This window comes from Argiope bruennichi, chromosome 9, assembly GCF_947563725.1.
Source record: "Argiope bruennichi chromosome 9, qqArgBrue1.1, whole genome shotgun sequence".
In the NCBI taxonomy this organism is placed as follows: domain Eukaryota; kingdom Metazoa; phylum Arthropoda; class Arachnida; order Araneae; family Araneidae; genus Argiope; species Argiope bruennichi.
The window spans coordinates 49,958,270-49,978,501 of record NC_079159.1 but is presented as its reverse complement, the minus strand read 5'-3'; the positions used below and the strand labels follow the sequence as shown (position 1 = coordinate 49,978,501).

Genomic DNA, 20,232 nt, shown 5'->3' with positions numbered 1-20,232 from the left:
CGTCGCCAAGTCGCCAAAAGGTCGCCAAGCTCTCAGGTTATTGACGCGGCAACCACTCAGCATAGATCTTACAACGGTCTTTCTCACGATGACACTATTCCTGCCGGGTAACAAAATTACAGATTTGTAACAGTATTGTTTGTGTGTGTATCGGCTGCGTATTGTTGTCTGTGTATCCATGACTTCGTATTAATAAAGTCATCATTTGTTACTGAGGAATGTTGACTGTGCGTCCCCATACATCCACTACAAGCGAACCCGTTAACTTTACAGACTTAGTGGAGGAAGTTCCGTAACAATATTTAGATATTTCAGATATTAGCAAAGAATGTTCTCATCGTGGGGCTTTGAGTAGGCAGATCAGCGAATCCTTGTTATCATCATAAAAAAAGTAAGTTTCCAATGTTGAACCAATGGCCAGTGACGTTTAAAAATTTACTAACTGGAACTTACGAGCATCGGGTACAGTATCGAACAATATCGTGGTTAGCGAGCAAAAGCGAGAGTGGGGGGCGGGGAGTCTCCTAGTTTTCTATATAAAGATTTTGGGTGAGCAGTTTGTTACTGAAGGTCAGGCTCTTTGTCATATTGTATGAAGAAAACTAAGCACAATTATTCTAATGTTGCCAATGTTGTCAATGTCAGCGAATCCTTGTTATCATCATAAAAAAAGTAAGCTTCCAATGTTGAACCAATGGCCAGTGACGTTTAAAAATTTACTAACTGGAACTTACGAGCATCGGGTACAGTATCGAACAATATCGTGGTTAGCGAGCAAAAGCGAGAGTGGGGGGCGGGGAGTCTCCTAGTTTTCTATATAAAGATTTTGGGTGAGCAGTTTGTTACTGAAGGTCAGGCTCTCTGTCATATTGTATGAAGAAAACTAAGCACAATTATTCTAATGTTGCCAATGTTGTCAATGTCAGCGAATCCTTGTTATCATCATAAAAAAAGTAAGCTTCCAATGTTGAACCAATGGCCAGTGACGTTTAAAAATTTACTAACTGGAACTTACGAGCATCGGGTACAGTATCGAACAATATCGCGGTTAGCGAGCAAAAGCGAGAGTGGGGGGGGGTCTCCTAGTTTTCTATATAAAGATATTGGGTGAACAGTTTGTTACTGAAGGTCAGGCACTTTGTCATATTGTATGAAGAGAACTAAGCACAATTATCTTATTTTAAAATTCTCAAATCAACAAGTAAGAAGAGAATGTATTTCTGACCTATTACATTATCCATTATTTTTTATCCATATTTTATTTTTTATATAAATTTTAAGAGCATTTTCCTTAATGTTGAACATGATTCTAACAAAATTTGAAAATCCATTTTACTTAGGCCGGAGATTCTGGTATTCATGATGCAGTGACCAGTCAGTTACTAGCAAAAATCGATGGTTTTGAGTCTGTGAGTAACATCTTAGTCATAGGAATGACTTGCAGAAAAGAGGTAATTGACGAAGCTTTACTAAGGCCTGGTCGATTAGAGGTTCAAATCGAAATTGGTAATTATTTTAATTAGTAGGAATAATTATTATAGATATATCAAATATTAATTTGTCTAGCTTTTAATCTTTAATAATAGAACAGATTTTCTACCTTTAATGGTAAACATCTAATCACTCAAACTTTCATTATAAGATTAAAAATCAAGGAATAATGAAATCCACGAGAAATTTTATAAGTATATAAAAGCTTTATGTTTATAAATTATTTATGTTATTTAGTTTAATTATATTAACGTCCCATTTTAAAGCAATACTAGGGCTACTTTTGGGACGGTCCTCGTAATTTTGAGCTTCGGTCAAATAACGTGGACGACACCTGAGCTGGAATTCTTCTCTCCAAACTTCCACACCACACCAGCGTAGGATGTTTGGCCCCAACGGATTTAATGTGCACCAAACCCGCTTATACTGTCTTTTTTCTGTGGAATCGGATCTCGAATCTGAAATCCTCCGGTTCTGAAGTCGAGACCTTATCACCAGGGCACCGCGGCTCTATAAATCACTAATGTTCGTTGCTAATAGTTAATATTAATTTTGTTGTTAAATGTAATAAATATTTAATGTCAACCCTTGATGCATAAAGGTAATCAGGCGGCATGCAGTTTTTAATGTTCGACTATTTTTGTGGCAATAGTGTTTTATATGAATATTAGTTGCCTCAAGCAACCAGCTGGTTAGTCGGTAATACTGGTTGCACTTGATTTCAAATTAATCATTTAGATATAATTTCATGCTCATGAATCCGCTAAATTGACTGACGTTAAGACAACGTGTTTTACTAAAGTTTTATTTATTGTGTTATCAATGTTAAAAACGTAAATTTTCAATTCATTTATCGCGATATTGTAAATTCACTTTTTAATTTGTTTTGTAAATTACACAGTAATTAAACTAATCCCTTCTTCTTTTGTTTTCAACAGTTAAAGAAAATCACACGATTAAATACTGGGTGAAACAAAGAAAATGGTTTGAATTTCAAGGCAACAATAAAATTCGCATGACTATTAAAGTTATAACATTTAAATTTAACAAAGAGACAATAAAGTTTTGAAATGGTGTATAATTATTTTTTATGAAATATTATTTTCTGAAGCCATTGCGGAAAAAGCCAACGTTTTGCTTGATTTTAATTAATTAAAGTTCTAATTAAAATGTTAAAAAGTCGCTCTGAGTTGCTCATTCCGACCCAAAAAACTACACTCATGTCCATAAATTAAGGATAATGCAAGTTCAGGAAAAGAAAGAGTCAGAAGCAAAACAAATGTGACTTATTTGTAAAGCTTATTTATTAAACAAAAGGTAAAGAGCAAAAGAGATGCTATATGTTTGATATTAATAAAAATTGCAATTTTTTGCTCACTGGAGCAAATTACAAAAAAAAAAAAAAAAAAAAAAAACCCTATTTACAAAAACCAATATTACATGGTTGGTATGATGGTTAAAACATACTATGTTTCCCAGACGATGCAATACAGTCCGTACAACGCCTAGGCATGTTGAGTATCAAATTATCGATCTGATCTTGAGAAATATTACACCTCCGAAGTTCTGGTAGACATGTAGGAGGTGGTAGACAGGCTGCAACCCGTCGGCCAAGCATGTCCCACACATGCTCTATTGAATTCAAATCCGGTGAGAATGCTGGCCAGTCCATACGGGTGCTAACTTTCGATCCAAGGCATTCATTTACGATGTTTGCACGGTGATGACGGGCGTTGTCATCCATAAATACGAATTCTGCGCCCATGGCGCCCCGAAATAAACATACATGTTGTTCTAGAATGACGTCCCGATAGATTTGGCCTACCATGTTCCAATTTAAGCATGCAGGTCAGTTCTGGAACCCAGAATAATTCCTTTCCAAACGAGCAATCCTGCACCACCGTAACGGTGTTGTTCAATGATGATCTCTTGGTGGTAAAGGGTACCTGGCGCTCTCCATATTAAAGTCCGGCGAGAATCAGACTGCAAGCTAAACCTCGTATCGTCGGAAAACATCACACAAGAACACCGTTGAGGTGTCCACAATGCATGCTCTCTACTCTAGGCAAACCGCAGGCGACAATGAGTTACAGTAAGTGGAACACATCTGACAGGCCTACGAGCATATAGACCAATCTGCCCCAAGTGTCTGTACACGGTCTGCCTTGAAACTGTTGTACCAGTGGCTGAAGAGAGCTGACGAGACAGGTCAGATGCTGTGCTCCGTCTGTTTCTTTTGGCAGTAACTGCCAAATACCGGTCCTCATTCGGCGTTGTAACTCGGGAGCGACCTGTGCTGTAACGTCTACTCACATTACCATCATCTTGGAACGTTGCCAAAGCCTGGTGATGTCACTCTGGACGATTTCAAATTCCTCGGATACTTCCAGCTGGGTACGCCTACATTCCAGACGGATGATAATTCTACCACGTAAAAAAATCATACAAATGTGTCCTTTGTGTCATAAATATGCGGTTATTGCAATGAAAGGCTTATAAAGCGCTTGCGAACAATTTTACTTCTTTGCCCGTATTCCTTATACGTCACTTTGTTAGACTCTCGTCATTGTGACGTACTATTGGTGTCATCTGGTGGCTTCCCGCAATTTGCATATGATTTTTTGAAGATGTGTGTAGTCATTTTATGGGTGATATATGTATTTTAGACGTGTATGTATTTTCCACGTGACTCTGAATTATCCTTAATTCATGGACATGAGTGTATATATAGACCAAGTTTGATAGCATTAAGTCAAATGGTCCGGCCTGTGGAGCACCGACACAATGCACGCATATTTTCGCAGTTCCTCTATTATTTACTAAAAAAGTGTTTATAAAAAAGGGTATTCTTGTTTATTTACTAAAAAAGGTGCTTATTTTCTAATCTAGATCTTCAAGACCATCTATTTATTTATCATAATCTTGTACCAAAACATTGACTCACATGTCTTCTCGCTAACAACCTATAATAGCGTTTATCTGACTGACTTTTGGCTTCGTCTTCTTGCTTCTTATACACACACATTCTACTAACACATACTAATTTCTATATTTAACCTCTATCTATGTGTGTCCATATCAAGCCGTTACATAATTAAATATAAATGTATGTATTCTCAAGAATATTTATTCGAATGGTCAAAATGACCTCTTCGGTAACAGTAGATATACTCATTCCCCAAAAACTAAAAAAAGAAAATGATAAGATTCGCGATTATATGTCTTATAACTGTAAGTAAAAATTAATTAAAATATTTTCATAAAATACGCAATAATATTCTTGAAAAAAAGTTAACGAACATTTTTCTCAGAAGGGTCAAAATGACCCCTTGGTAGACCTATTGTTAATTTTTTTAATTAACTAAGATTCTGGATGATTTTAAATGCCCCAAATGCATATTATCATCTTTCAATGTACATTTTTGCTTAATTTGGTAGGTTTATGTCAAAATGTAGAAAAGTTAACGTACATTTTTCTCAGAAGGGTCAAAATGACCCCTTGGTAAACCTAGTGTTAATTTTTTTAATTAACTAAGATTCTGGATGATTTTAAATGCCCCAAATGCATATTATCATCTTTCAATGTACATTTTTGCTTAATTTGGTAGGTTTATGTCAAAATGTACAAAAGTTAACGTACCTTTTTCTCAGAAGGGTCAAAATGACCCCTTGGTAAACCTAGTGTTAATTTTTTTAATTAACTAAGATTCTGGATGATTTTAAATGCCCCAAATGCATATTATCATCTTTCAATGTACATTTTTGCTTAATTTGGTAGGTTTATGTCAAAATGTAGAAAAGTTAACGTACATTTTTCTCAGAAGGGTCAAAATGACCCCTTGGTAAACCTAGTGTTAATTTTTTTAATTAACTAAGATTCTGGATGATTTTAAATGCCCCAAATGCATATTATCATCTTTCAATGTACATTTTTGCTTAATTTGGTAGGTTTAGGTCAAAATGTATGTCATTTAGAAGATCAATACTAAAGCACTGATAAACAAGCATTCATTTTGATTATTAATATAGGTATCGCATTGCGATTTGGGAAACATATTCGAATTAAAACTATTATAATACTTGGTATACATATTTTTATAAAGTAATTTCTTTAACTCACAGGGTTGCCTGATGAAAAGGGACTTCTGCATATTCTTAATATTCATACTTCTTTAATGAAGAAACACAATAGAATGGCAGAAGATGTTAATTTAGAAGAACTAGCAGCTATCACCAAGAACTTTACCGGCGCTGAAATCGAAGGTTTAGTAAGAGCTGCTCAGTCAGTAGCAATAAACAGATTGCTAAAGGTATTCTTTAAAATTCTATTAATATATTGCTACTTTAATTGGTAAGAAAATTTTTATTTTCAGTCTCCCATTAAAATTTGTAAATGTTTCTTTTTATTATAATTTTACATATTTTATAGGAATCAATGAGAATGAAGATTGGCCCTGAAGCAACTGGAAGAATTAGTATTACTCGAGCTGATTTCCTGCATGCATTGAAATGTGATATTAAACCAGTAAATTTTATTAATATGAATTCTTTTATTACCATAATGTTTAGTTCTTTGATAATCATTTTATAATTTTTCTAACTAGGCTTTCGGCATTAGTTCAGAACCAATTGAAAGATTAATTTCTCAAGGCATAATTAACTGGGGACAACCTGTTGCAGATATTTTGGAAGATGGACGGCTTTTCATACAGCAAGCAAGAGGAGGAGTCTCCCGAGGTTTAGTCAGTGTACTTCTTGAAGGTAAATATATGATTTTAAGTTTTTTTTTTCAAATTATGAGGACATTTTTATTAAAATTATAATAAAGCTAAACCTCCGCAAAAAATTATTTTGTTTTGATCTCGATTTGTCCCAATTCAGTTCACTGCTGAAAATAAAACTATTTATATTGCGAAGCCCAAATTTAGACAAATTTTCAATTTTATTTAGAAACCTTTTCACAAAGATTTCAGAATATATTCAATTGATTTTCCTAAAGTGGCTAGATAATATCACAAGTTTTTAAGGAATTTAAAACAAAAGTAGTACTGTCTCAAAAGTTTAAATAAAATTGAAATTAAATTAAAATAAAATGAATTCGAAAACCTGACTTCAGATCCCTTCTTGTTGATTAGTTCATAAATTCTATCAAAGAATGTAATTCTTGAGTTGTTTGCGGATAGATTAACACCATACATCCTCAATATATCTTTTGAGTTCATTTACAGGAGAATATTATCAACCATAACTAGAAACGGCATATGAGTCCCCAAAGATTTTCGGTTAAGATATGAGCTACATGTTGGCCTGTCGGGAAACTTTTATATTTTGAGATTTTTATATTCATTGCAATGCGAATCGGAGCATTACCTTGCTGAAATTCCCAATGAGGTCTAGAAGCTCAGCAAGTCATCCTCTACATAATGCTATGATATTTAACAACCACTGGTAAAGTGCAGAGACATTTGTCCATTGTAGCAAAAGGTTGCTTAAACCATCATTGAACCACCACCTCGTCGGAGTTTTTAAAAATTCAGTTGTTCCTTGTAGGGATGACGAATATTTTAAGAGCGGTTATTACGTAACCAATATCAAAAAGTCACAAATACAAGTGATCAATACTTTTCAAAGAAGGGTGTGATTCAAATCCTTGATACGATCTTACTGGTGATATTTCGATTATAGGTTTTGGATCACGATAGAACGTAACAATCGATACGATATCACTGAAATTTGCCGGAGCGGTGACTTCACTGCAAACTAACAATCGATACGATCTGTCCAATGGAAGCTCTCGAAAGAAATCTGTGATTGGATTGAAAAGTGAACGGACCGGTTATTGGAATTATCGTATCGTATCATTGAATTGCATATCACTGAAATTTATCAGAGAGGGGATTTCACCGGAAAGTGCGAGGCTTCACTGGAAAGTGCGAAGTCACCGCTCCACTTTACGAGAGTGACCGATATTTGTATTTGATGATGCACTATTCCATACAGATCATTTTATTTGCTCGTGACATGATTGACTTTGATTACATGTATTCTGTTTACTGCTGGCGCCATCTATTGGTAGAATATAGGGCTAAAGTAAACATTTTAAAGAAATGGCATATATTTTTAACTTACATTTTCCAGAAAATGGTTCACTCTAATAAATAAATTAAATAAATAGTTTTGAGAAAAAAAAATTTAAGAAGTAAGCTGAAACAGATAAATCAATTCAATCACACGTTACTTAAATTAGTAAATTAAGTATTAATTACAATTAATAAATTTTATATTTAATATTAAGTAATAATTTTTAATTAATAATATGATTGGAATAACAGATATTTGGAACACATATTTAAAAATAACAATAGCAATATTATTTGTTATTCAAAAAATCGTGGATTATGCATCTCTAATTGTTGAATACAGTGCAATATTGTACAATATTAAACCATATTCGCAATTTTGAATTTTATTGTTTGAATATTGAATAATATTATATACTTGCACTATAGTGTTCTACTAGCGTAATGGCGTCATCGAAACAGGATCTGTACCGCCATGATAAATGCACGGCCAAATAAATCTACTCACCACAAATATCTTTTCAGATGCATCGCGCAAGAAAAAGAATTACGCAAAAGGCAAATGGAAAAAACACTAATTTAAAGCAGATATAATGTAAATATTAGATGGGAAGTCAATAAAAGGTATGGCCTTATAGCTTAATATTCCAAGGGCCACTCTGAGAGAGGGATTATATAAATAATGTTCAAAACCCTTTAGACTTTTATTAATGCGTTTGTATAATGTGTAAGAAGCTGTAAAACTAAACAATCCTTTAATTAGACTTTCATTTTTATACAGTACTGAAAAACTAGTTTAGATGGCGTGATTCTTTCATCTATCCTACATCAATTTCATTATTTTTTTTTTTTTTTGAAGAACGTGTTAAGAGAGCTTTATTATGTTATATTGCAATTCTTAAATCATTTCCATTTCATTTGTATAGGAGCACCAAATAGTGGCAAAACTGCTTTAGCTGCTAAATTGGCACTAAATTCTGATTTTCCATTTGTGAAACTGTGTACTCCTGAAGATATGGTTGGTTATTCAGAGACAGCAAAATGTCAATTAATCAAAAATGTATGTAATTTTATTCGGCTGTTCCATTCAGAATTTTCTTCATCGTAAAATGAAATAATTATCGAAATTTCTTCCTGTTTATAGATGTTTGATGATGCTTACAAATCTCAACTCAGTTGTATTATTGTTGACAGCATAGAAAGATTAATAGGTAATTATTTCAAATAACTATATAATTTTGCAGAACGTTATTTTTTAATTAGATTCTTTTTCATTATATTATTTATATCAGTATATAATGAAAATATTTGTTTTGTTAAATCTTTTCATTTTTTTCTGTCTAATGTGTTCAATTAAATTTATTAATTTATTAGTTTAGCAAAAGAAAATTTAACGATTCATCACTACTAAAATAAAAATGAATTACTAGGATGAATTGAATACCAAAAATGAATTGCCATTACAATAAAAATGAATTATTGTCCGGTAATTCATCTTTATTATATCTCTACAAGACAGGCCGTTAGATGTAAAGTTAAAGTAATCAAACTTTATTTTTGGAACCAATAAAATCAAAGTAACCAAATTTCTCTAATATATGCTTTAAACGGCAGGGATATATGTATCGGAGTGGGTTTTGAAAAAATTTAATTAATTAAAAATTAAGTCAGATTTTGACATTTTCTATGATAACTTCTGAAAATCTTATTGTTCAGAAAACAATTTGCATTTTTTTTAATTCAAAGACAAATATTTTTTAATGACTTCAATTTAATTTCTTGCAATTTTTTCCTGAATGTTGATATTTTTTAAAAGTATTTTGGCATATTTTTCAAATATATATTTCGTTTCATCAAATAGTCAATACCTGATTCTTTTCTATTGTGGAAATATTATGGAAGAAAGATTCTCTTGATTATATGCACAGTTTATATGAGGAATTAAAAATAGAAATTACATTGCTGCCAAGGACAATTTACACTTTGAAATTGAATACTTTTTAGCTTTTAATGATTTTAATTTTAGCTTTTTAATGACATTATGATGCCATGGGACGCGACTCTAATAGAAAGGTTAATTTACATTAAAGTATCTAATAAGTTTTTTTTTTTTTTTGCACCTACTTTAACTGATTATATTTATATAAAAAATCAGGCTTACCTATTAGTTGTCTTTGCCGAGGTGAAGGTTTGTATCGTCTTAAAGCTTTTTTAAAGTAACTTCATTGGTGACACAGTCCCTTTTAAAACTTTTTGTATTAGAGGTCTCATAAGTTTCTTTCCTATTTCTAATATGAAATGAATATACAAAATTTATTATTTATTTTCTTATATAAGAACCCTTTTGCTCTATTACCTTCTTCCATCTCTCACGAAGCTTCATTATGCCTTCTTTCCAAAATTGTTGTGTTTTGGCCAAGAAATAATCCTCGAAGTGCGCTTCGTTGATGGATTTAAAGCAAAGAGAATTTTTTAAGAACAGAAAGAAGTAATAATCGGATGGAGCGAGATCTGGAGAGTATGCAGGATGTGGCAAAACATCCCAATCAAACTGTAAGAGCTTCTCTCTTACGACTGATGCGATATGTGGTCTCGCGTTGTCATGATGAAGAACAATGCCTCATCGGTTCATTAATTCTGGCCTTTTTTTGCTATGGCAGCGTCCAACTGATCCAGTTGATGGCAATATTTCATAGAATTTATTGTTTCACCTTGAGGAAGGATCTCTCATAAAATTACCCCTTTCCAATCTCACCAAAAGGACAAAAGAACTTTTTTGGGGGGTGGTTCCGGCTTTGTGACAGTTGAAGGCCCATTGTCCTTACACCAAGTGCGTTTCCTATGCACATTTTCATATAAAATCCAACTTTAGTCTCCAGTCACAAGCCTCTTTAAAAAGCGCGATGAAAAAGAAACTTTTGGGACACCCTAAAACATAGCTTAATATGGATAACCAAAAGAAGCATTTGCAGTATGTTATGCTTCAATTATTTTTTAAAGTAAGAAAAAGATGTGGTAGACGAGATTTGTACCATTTACGGAGTGATATTGCTACTACTACAATTGTCCGTAATTAGTGTAAGAGATTTAAAGTTGCAGTTTTGATTTAAAGGGTGAAGATTGCAGTGGTCGACCAATAACAACGGATACGGACTTTATCAAGATTTTACTTACTGAAAATTCGCAATATTGTGACCGTGAAATAGCGAGTAACATTAACATTCCTAGGACAACAATACATCAGCATCTGATCAGGATGGTATAAGTCAATCGATGTAAAATTTGGGCTCGACACCTGTTGATGGAGACCACCCTAATTAATCGCATTTCTACGTGTGATTTGCTTCTCCAGCTACATAAAGGAGATATATTTCTTAAAAAAATCCTTTCATTGGAAAAACGAAGCTTGGATTTCGTATCGGAATGTGCATCAAAAAAAGCCAATGGTCTAAGAACAAGAGACCTTCAACCGTAGTGAAGTCTGAACTTAAAATGGAAAAAGTACTTTTGTCTCTTTGGTAGGACTAGAAAGGTGTATTTTACTTCGAGCTCCATTCTTAAAGTGAATCCATCAATTCTGTCAAATATTACAATTGGCTTGATAAACTAAAAGCTGCCATAATAACTGGAAAACGGCCCAAATGGACGAACTGATGAGGCATTGTGTTTTCACCATGGCAATGCAAAATCGCATGTTGCATTGGTTGTAATAGAAAATCGGTTATAGTTTGATTAGGACTTTCTACCAGATCCGTTTGTACTCTCTAGATCTTACTCCATTAGATTATTATTTGTTCCTATTATTAAAAAAATTATTTCCATGATAAATGGTTTCAATCCATAAATGAAATAAGAACGCACCTCGGGGAATATTTTGCAAGTAGGCCCCAACAACTTTAGAAAAACCGAATAATGAGGTTCCTTGATATATAGTAGTTCAAGATAGAGTAGAACAGTTTATATCAAAAGTAATAAATAAACTTAAACAACAAATATCGTCTATTCATTTCTTACCAAAAAAGAGGGAAGAAATTTATGGAGCACACTAATATAATAAAGTGCAACGCTATTTTAAAAAATAGGCTCAAACCGGCAGGTTATCAAAGATGGCTAGTAATCCAATAAATTCATTGAAAACAATAATGCATTGTATATTTTCCATATCACAATACTTATAAAACTAATACTTGGTAATCCTATTCATTAAAATTGATGCATCGTACAATAAGATATATTTTTCAGAATTATTTGTCTAATGCTTGTTTGATGGTCGTTAAATCACATACATAGCATAATTTTTTCTTTCCTTTTCTACTTTCAGATTATAGTGCGATTGGACCACGTTATTCAAATTTGGTTTTGCAAGCTTTACTCGTACTACTTAAAAAAGAACCACCTCCGGTAAGTTCCACTTTTTAATCCTTTTTGTTTTGCTTGAATGCTATATAGCTACCCTAGTAGCGCACAGAAAGTGTTCATAGCCCTGTACTTTATACCATTTTTAAAGATGACTTCCCCAAAAACAATTACATCACAAACTGCTTCTTTGCTATCCTTACGCAGAGCAGTACCACTCATTTTGTCACCAAAACTCTTCAAAAAGGACTCCTGAACATTGAAATTTGGTGCACGAAGTCATGCGGAAAAGAATCATGCCATCATGTTCGGAAAAGGGCAGTTAAAGAAGCCACCACCTACACTCCCATTCTTTGAAAATAATCTATCTTGGGAAAAAAGTAAAATACCTTCGACTGATCTTAGACCATAAACTAACTTTTAGAAGCCATATTAACAATAGTAAAAAGAAGTTCTGGGCCAAAATTCACCTCATTATCCCACTCATTGGCAGACGTTCACCTCCCCCCCCCCTCACTAAAGAATAAAATGTTATACAAACACATTTAAAGACCTATCCTCACTTATGCTGTTCTAATTTGGGGCCTCGTTGCTAAAACCAACCGAAATAAAATTCAAGTTTTTACAAAATAAAATACTTCGTATCATTACCAATGCTCCCTGGTTTATCCGGAATGATATTTTGCATGGAAATCTTAAAAGTCCAAAGCTCGATGATTTCATCAGAAAACTTTCATGCAAATTTTTTAGTCAACTCAAAACTTATGAAAATCCTACAATCAAGAAGCAAATTAACTATGCCCATTGCAATGAAAAATATGACTTTCCTTACTCTACTATAAAATGCACTTTGTCACGTAAACTTCTATAGCTTCTTCCGAAATTTAAATTGCATCTAATGAACTGCTTCAGTTTTAACTTTAAACACTTTTAAGCAATCCTTTCTCTACTCAATCGACGCAACAGTGATAGATTACTTCTGTATTTTCTCTGCTACTTATTATCTCAAACTGAGTAGAAGTGCCTAGGCATGCATCTAATTCAAGTAGCACACAAATATTATACAATATTACATGAAATTGATCAACCTTCGCACTATTGTATAATATTGATTAACATCGTACAATAACAACAGATTGTGCTACCTGGGTAGTTACTGAATTATGTAATAATTATATACACTTCAAATTGGAAATATTAAAAAATGTTTTCATCACTGTTTTTATGTAGGGAAGAAAGCTGTTGATTTTATGCACTAGCAGCAGAAAACAAGTTCTAGAAGAAATGGATATGCTATCAATTTTTACAGCAATATTGAGAGTACCGTATTTAAGTTCTCCTGAAGATTTAGTATCTGTTCTCTTGGAAACAAATACTTTCAACAAGAAAGAAATCGCCGAAATTCAAAAGAAAACGAAAAATTGCAGGTTTGTTATTAAATATTATTTACTGTTTGTTTTAGTTTCTCGAGACTTCACTTTTCGACGATTTTATCTCACTAAGGGATGAGACACAAAAGGATGAGCTCATTTCTGGTATTCTTCGTCATTGTTTGATCTTAATTTTCGCCCTTACTTTTTCGATCTCTCTCTCCCTTTTTTTTTTTTTTTACGTGTATGCGAATATCTTGCCGTTTCTGACCGTATTATTATTTTTCTTTTAATTCAGTCCGCGAGTAATCCGAATTTACCTTATGGTTAAATACAAATATTTCCTTTTGCCCCTATTTTAGCGAATTAAATCCATCTTAACGCATGCGCAAAAGCGCGGATGGTTTTAGAATCCGTTAGCAAACAATATATCTTTATAAATGTGTTCGAATGTTTTTATTTCCCTTTCTTAAAAAATACATTTGATAAAAAAGCACACGTTATTTCTTAGAAAATTATATTGCAATTTCTTCGAAATTTAAATGCTTGATTAGAATAATATTATTTAAGCGTAATTTGCATATTTGTTTTATAAATTTGGTTGGTTATAGAATTATGCTTTGTTTAAATTTTCTTCTTCTTATTTTTAAGAATTTTTTAAGAATAAAGACAGTTTTTAAGGTACTCGGAAATGTCGTCGATATTTAATTGTTTTTTTTCCCTGAAAATGAACATAATAAGATGAATAAAGAAACATTTCTGTTAAATATAAAATGACTGAAAACATTACTTAATCGATTAAAATATATAGTTAAAGAAATGCCTTTTAAGGTCAGTATAATATAAAGAAATTAAGTCTGAATGGAGAGAAAGTCAAAATTAAAAAAAAAAATCCTCTTACATTTCCACATGTATAATAATAATTTACATTTCATCTATATCTATATCTATATCTATATCTATATCTATACTTATAATAAAGCTCAATGTGTGTGTGTGTGTGTGTGTGTGTGTGTGTGTGTGTGTGTGTGTGTGTGTTGGCGCTCTACAGGCCAGACCGTTTGACATACAGCTACCAAATTTGGTACATGTATACCTTGGAGGTTGGGAATGTGCACCTGGGGTTTCTTTTTTCGAATTTTTAATTAGAATTTTAATTATTAATTAAAAACTAACTTTCCCGCCAAAAAAATCTTCCATTTTCCCCACCGCCAACTTTTCCGCCAAAAAAATTCTTCCATTATCCCCAGCGCCAAACGAGAAAGGCTTCAGTTTTTTTTTCTCCCAACAGTAATGAGGCTAGGGTTAAAATTTTTCGGCCGATTATTTCAATCGGTTCTGTTTATTTTCTTAATGTTTGATGCATTTAAAATTAAACATTGTTAATGAATCAATCTTTTAGATTCATTCTGAAGTACTTTTGAATTAAAATAAAACAGAATAAAGGAAATTAAAAATTTCTAATCCGCATAGCGTTACCCCAACTGGCGTAGAAAAAATCACGTATTTGCGTTACGTAACCGGCGAAGAAAATTCACGCATGCGCATTCTGTTCTGATTGTTGCCATGACAACGTTATCAATGGATGATTTAAATTCTTTTTGGGTTAGTTGCATGCTTTTGTAAGTAAATTGTATTTATGTTAGTTATATATTTTTTGTATATGCTTATAGTTTTAAGTACATCGTTTTTTAAGTAGTTTTTTTAAAACCTGTTTTCAACCGTTTATTTTAAACGATTCGTTTTATTTTCTTAGTGTTTGATGAATTTAAATTTAAACATTGTTAATGAATCGATCTGCTCATAATGAATCTAAGAAAATTTTGTTGACCAACTCTTGAGATATTACATAAATTAAAAAATATATTCTTTAGTGCCCATAAAGTTTAAACGCTGAGTGACTCTATTTTCAGTAATCAGATTATAAAAAAATGCTTTGTTTCAGTAAAACATATTATTATATTAATTGGAGATAAATTCTTTCCACTTTAATTTAAAGCATAAATTCTACCGTTTTCAACCGTTTATTTTAAACGATTCGTTTTATTTTCTTAGTGTTTGATGCATTTAAATTTAAACATTGTTAATTAATCGATCTGCTCATAATGAATCTAAGAAAATTTTGTTGACCAACTCTTGAGATATTACATAAATTAAAAAAGATATTCTTTAGTGCCCATAAAGTTTAAACGCTGAGTGACTCAATTTTCAGTAATCAGATTATAAAAAAATGCTTTGTTTCAGTAAAAAATATTATTATATTAATTGAAGATAAATTCTTTCCTCTTTAATTTAAAGCATAAATTCTACGGGTGCTAACAGAAAATGAGAGAGATACATATTACGTTATGACTGAAGGCCTTTATAATATTATGAATGAATTATATGATAATCAAAATTTGAAGTTTTAAAATATATTGATGAAGAAGCTATTAAAGTATAAATTGCATAAAATATTTAATTATTAAAATTTTAACGAACATTAAGATTGGCGAACCGGCTGGTCGCCAAAGGCGGCTAGTAGCAAATAAAAAAAAACTATTTATATTGGTTGTTTTTGGTGATTCTAAAGTATTTTTTAAAATCCTTTTTCAGATTTAGGGTGGGAATAAAAGAATTACTTGCATACATTGATTTAGCGAGAGAGGTAAGTTTTCTGATAAAGAATTTTATTTTCGATTATAATATTGAAAATATTTTTAAAAGTTATAATTTTAAATATTTATTGCACATTTAAAGGTCATTTATTTTCTCTCACCAATTAGATCTTTTTTTTTAATTATACGAGAACATGCTATTGTTTGGATTCGGGTTTTTAAAGCCTCGAAATGCGTAAGCAGAAAATAAAGAGCATGACTCGTAAGAAGTTATCTCCCGAAGAAACACAAAGAAAAAACGGGAATCAATGCAAAACAGCGAGGAGAGGTATCGAAAGATATATATAATTTTTAAAAATTTTGTATATATATATATATATATAAGTCGACGTTACGCAATACAATAGTCACGTGATCATTCCAAACCAATTTAAACCCAATTTTCTTAAAAAAAAAAAAAAAAAAAAAACTGCTCTTGAGAAAAAAAAGTTTTGAAGCTGGAACGATTTTGAGAGGGGGGAGGAATCCCCATCGTTTTTTTAAATATTCACGTATGCGTAATCTGATAGTTACGTTATTGTTTCTAACCGGTTCAAAAAGATTTTTCGCAAAAACAAAAAGAATTCTGGCCGCCAAAAATTTTTTTAGAACTCGATTAGAATAAAATAATAATAATAATGTTCTCACATAATAACTTGAAATTTGCGATAACAGATTTCAATTTTTTTTTCATTTATTTATTTTGCTCAAGTGAAAAAATTGATTTGCTCTAACTTAGTAACTCATTATCAAAAATCAAAACTTAAGGCAATAAATTGAAAATTATTATTATTATTATTTTAAGAGTGAGCTGAGTACTTACTAGATTGATGTTTACTGTACAGTCTTCAGAGTTGAATTATTTTGGAGTGATCTCCCGCCAAAAGTAATTGTGACAATTTTTATTGCAAACCTAAAAGCCTTTTGTTGCTATTTCTGGTAGCTATCCAATATGACTGTTGAGTTTTGGACGTTTAGCAAAATTTTGGCATGTTGGCGAGAATCCATATATTAAGCATAAGTCTTTTACTTTTAAAGTTTGTATCTATGTTTCTATCGTTTTTCGTTAGACAACCGCAGTGGTAACTGCTATTCGAAATAGGCAAATAAAAAAATGACATACAGTAAGCGTGGGCATTTGTTAGCATAATGACAGAACCCTATTAGTGAATTTATGCTTGCATCATAAATTCTTGATCGAAGATATCAGTTTTCGAGTAAAATTCTCTTCACTTGCGGGGAGTTTTGATTTTTCCTTTTCCATTTGAAGAAAATTGTAAATGAGGCGGATCGAAAGCTCTTAAATACTTACGGTGAATCTGCTCTTAGAGAAAGAACATGTCGTGAGTTGCTTCAAAGCTTGAGATCGAATATTCATGGTGTCAAGGTTATGGTGGGACAAGCTCAATATATGATATATTATGAGCTGTTGAAACCAAGAGAAACCATCTCTGGGAATGGATATCAAAGGCAAGTGGTGCGTTTCAACAGAGCATTAAACAGAAACTGTGACATTACCAAAGAAAGACAAACAAAGTTATTCTCCAGCACGGTAATGTTCGGCTGCATGCCTTAAAGCCATCCACACACGCGCGAAATCTCTAAAATAAAAAAAAAATTTATCCCATTGACCGTACTTTACAGACATTATCTTCCCGACTACCATTTGTTTCGATCATTGACACACGGCCTGATTGATAAGCATTTCCGCTCTTAAGAAGAAGTCCAAAAATGGACCAATTCGTGGATCACCTCAAAGCATCCATCTTTTTTTCGAAAGTGTATTCAACAATTGCCTAAAAGATGAGGGAAGTTGTAGCTAGGGACGGACAGTACTTTCCATCATAAACAGGTAACAACTTTTTAAGAATAAAGGGTACTTTTTTATTAACGGTAAATGTTTAACGATTTGTTGGCGATAATTTCATTGACGAAAATAAGATTTTTTTCCCCTGTAAACTCTGCATAAATAGCGGAAACAGATGCTTGTAATTTTTTTCTCGCAAATTAGAAGCATGCTCATAGGTTGGTGCGTTTTAATCCTACATTTGGTGAGTTTTAGCTCTTTCACCGTTAATTAATAAGTATCGAATAATGACTCAAATTTTGTAAAAGAAAATGTGATCTTAATCTTCGAAAAAGTCGATATTCAAATAGTTTTATGTTATAAAATTTTACTCTTATAATTTCTATTTTTTTTTCTTAAATTTTAATTTGTTTGTCTTATGATGTAAAAATTTAATGCTTTCTCTTACATTTAAGGAATTAAAAAACTGTTTCCAATTATTTGTTTCAGTCTTAAAAGGAGTTTTTCTTTCAAGCTTTGAATAACATTATTTTAGAGAATTTTAGACCATTGCAGTGATCGCTTTGGGTAAGATTCCTAAAATGATGAAATTCAGAGCTTCATAAGTCAATCAATTTTAATCGCAGATGGGTGAAATACTTTTTTTAATATTAAAATCTGTGAGTACCAAATATATTTCACAAAATATGACTAATTGAACAAGGCATTGAATAAAGTTTTACACTATGATATTTTTTAGTTCTGCTTTTTGTGACTGAGCCATATAAAATAAACACTTTTTTTGCATCATTTTAAGCATTTTTTCAACTGGTAGCATTCTTCTATTTCAACTGGTAGTATTCGTCTAACAGATTTAAAGATGGTTCTTGGACTATAATTAAGATGGGTTTACACTCAGCCAGCTTCAAACCATCCAGTAAGACCACGCATGCGCAGAAATTATACAGTAGCAAATACTTGTTCCGGCGAGACAAGAACTTGCTATTGTCTGCTCTCTCAGCGCATCCACAATCTAATTTCTGCGTATGCGTGACTTACTGGAACCTTATAATTGGCTGAGTGTAAATCCACCTTTAAAGTGAGTAAACTGTATACATTTAAAATTTTATTCAAAAAAGTATTTTTTAGTTTCAGGCATCTGGTGGCATAAGAGTATACAAGTTCCTCAATAAGCTTAGAGAAGAAAACTGTCTGCAAGAAATATAGTTTGAATATGTGCCAGTGAATGAAGACTTGAAAGTTTGAGTAAAATGTCTTAAGCTCACTGTCCTTTTTTTTTTTTTTTTTTTTTTTTTTTTTTTTTACATTCCTTGTGTTAAGGAGATAGTAAAAACTTGAGGTTAATTTCAACAAAGTATTATTCTTTTATCGGTGCATTATTTAATTGACTTTTTTTACATACATATGTGTATCTTTTTAAGAAATGTGACATTCCTTAAAATAAAAAAAATGTAATATTCTTCTTTGCTTTCTTCTTGTTTAATTTTTTTAAATTAATGTTTGTGTTTTTTTGCTTGCAGATTGCAAATTTGCAATCTGCGATTAAGCATGCCATGCTTCTTTGTTTCACGAAAGCTCAATTGCGAGTTTAATCGCAATTGAGCTTTTATATTTTTTTATCATCAATTTACCCTCGAATTGGAAAAAAAAAACAAAAAAAAAAAAAAAAAAAACACCCTAACCTGAACAATTGTATATGTTGATGTAATACAGAAAAGGCCTAATCTGCACAACTGTATGGGTGCGCCATTTGAGATTTTGTTTTGTTCATGTATTTAAGATCAGAGACTATCGATAAGCTAAAACAACATTGCATTTGAAGATAAAAAATAGTGCCGGTCCTAAAGGGCTATAAACACACACCTCTAGCACCTCATTATCTAGAAGTAATAAATTTTTTTTCATATTTCTCAGCAGATGTGCCAACCAGCTCACGCACATCAGATTATAGCTATTAATAATATTGCAAATAAGGATATTGGTTGCTTGTAATAACAAAATATCACCTTGTTACATTCTTTATTTGAATAACAGATGTATTTTCCATACAGTTTAGATGCAAAAATTCTTAATAGAACGTACTGGCATAAAGTGGAAATAATATGAACATTATTTATCATATTATTTACACTTTATCCGAATATGAATATGAATCATAATCATTATCCGAATATGAATCATATATCATATTCGGATATTAAAAATTCTGCATACCTTTTACCTTTCGTAGTTCAGGCTATTTATATTAGACAACATTTTTATGCAAGATAAATAAATTTAAAGAGCAAGTATCCAGAATTTTAATTTATCTACTGATTTCTCTATTTTGTAAATAAGTTTTCAAAAACAGAAATTCTTTAATCAAATTTGGTTTCTTATACACTTAATTCAAAAGCATGGCATGTATATCTGATATATATGAACAACTCTTTACTCTGAACAAGGTCAGAAATAATAATAATAATAATAATAATAATAAAAGCTACCTTTTG

The 20,232-nt window shown here is 31.9% G+C and overlaps 1 protein-coding gene across 2 annotated transcripts in view; it reads left to right on the top strand.

The window, feature by feature from the left end:
* LOC129985205 (vesicle-fusing ATPase 2-like) overlaps positions 1–19,108 on the top strand; it is a 33,914-nt gene extending 14,806 nt beyond the window's left edge. For both annotated transcript variants that reach the window (XM_056095144.1, XM_056095143.1), the window contains exons 4-13: positions 1,341–1,506; positions 5,614–5,801; positions 5,921–6,016; positions 6,096–6,252; positions 8,498–8,631; positions 8,716–8,782; positions 11,893–11,972; positions 13,158–13,354; positions 15,893–15,944; positions 18,869–19,108. In XM_056095144.1, coding sequence (XP_055951119.1) covers positions 1,341–1,506; positions 5,614–5,801; positions 5,921–6,016; positions 6,096–6,252; positions 8,498–8,631; positions 8,716–8,782; positions 11,893–11,972; positions 13,158–13,354; positions 15,893–15,944; positions 18,869–18,946 — 1,215 coding nt within the window. In that variant the 3' untranslated portion in view covers positions 18,947–19,108. The remainder of the gene's footprint in view (positions 1–1,340; positions 1,507–5,613; positions 5,802–5,920; positions 6,017–6,095; positions 6,253–8,497; positions 8,632–8,715; positions 8,783–11,892; positions 11,973–13,157; positions 13,355–15,892; positions 15,945–18,868) is intronic.
* The last annotated feature ends 1,124 nt before the right edge of the window (positions 19,109–20,232 follow it).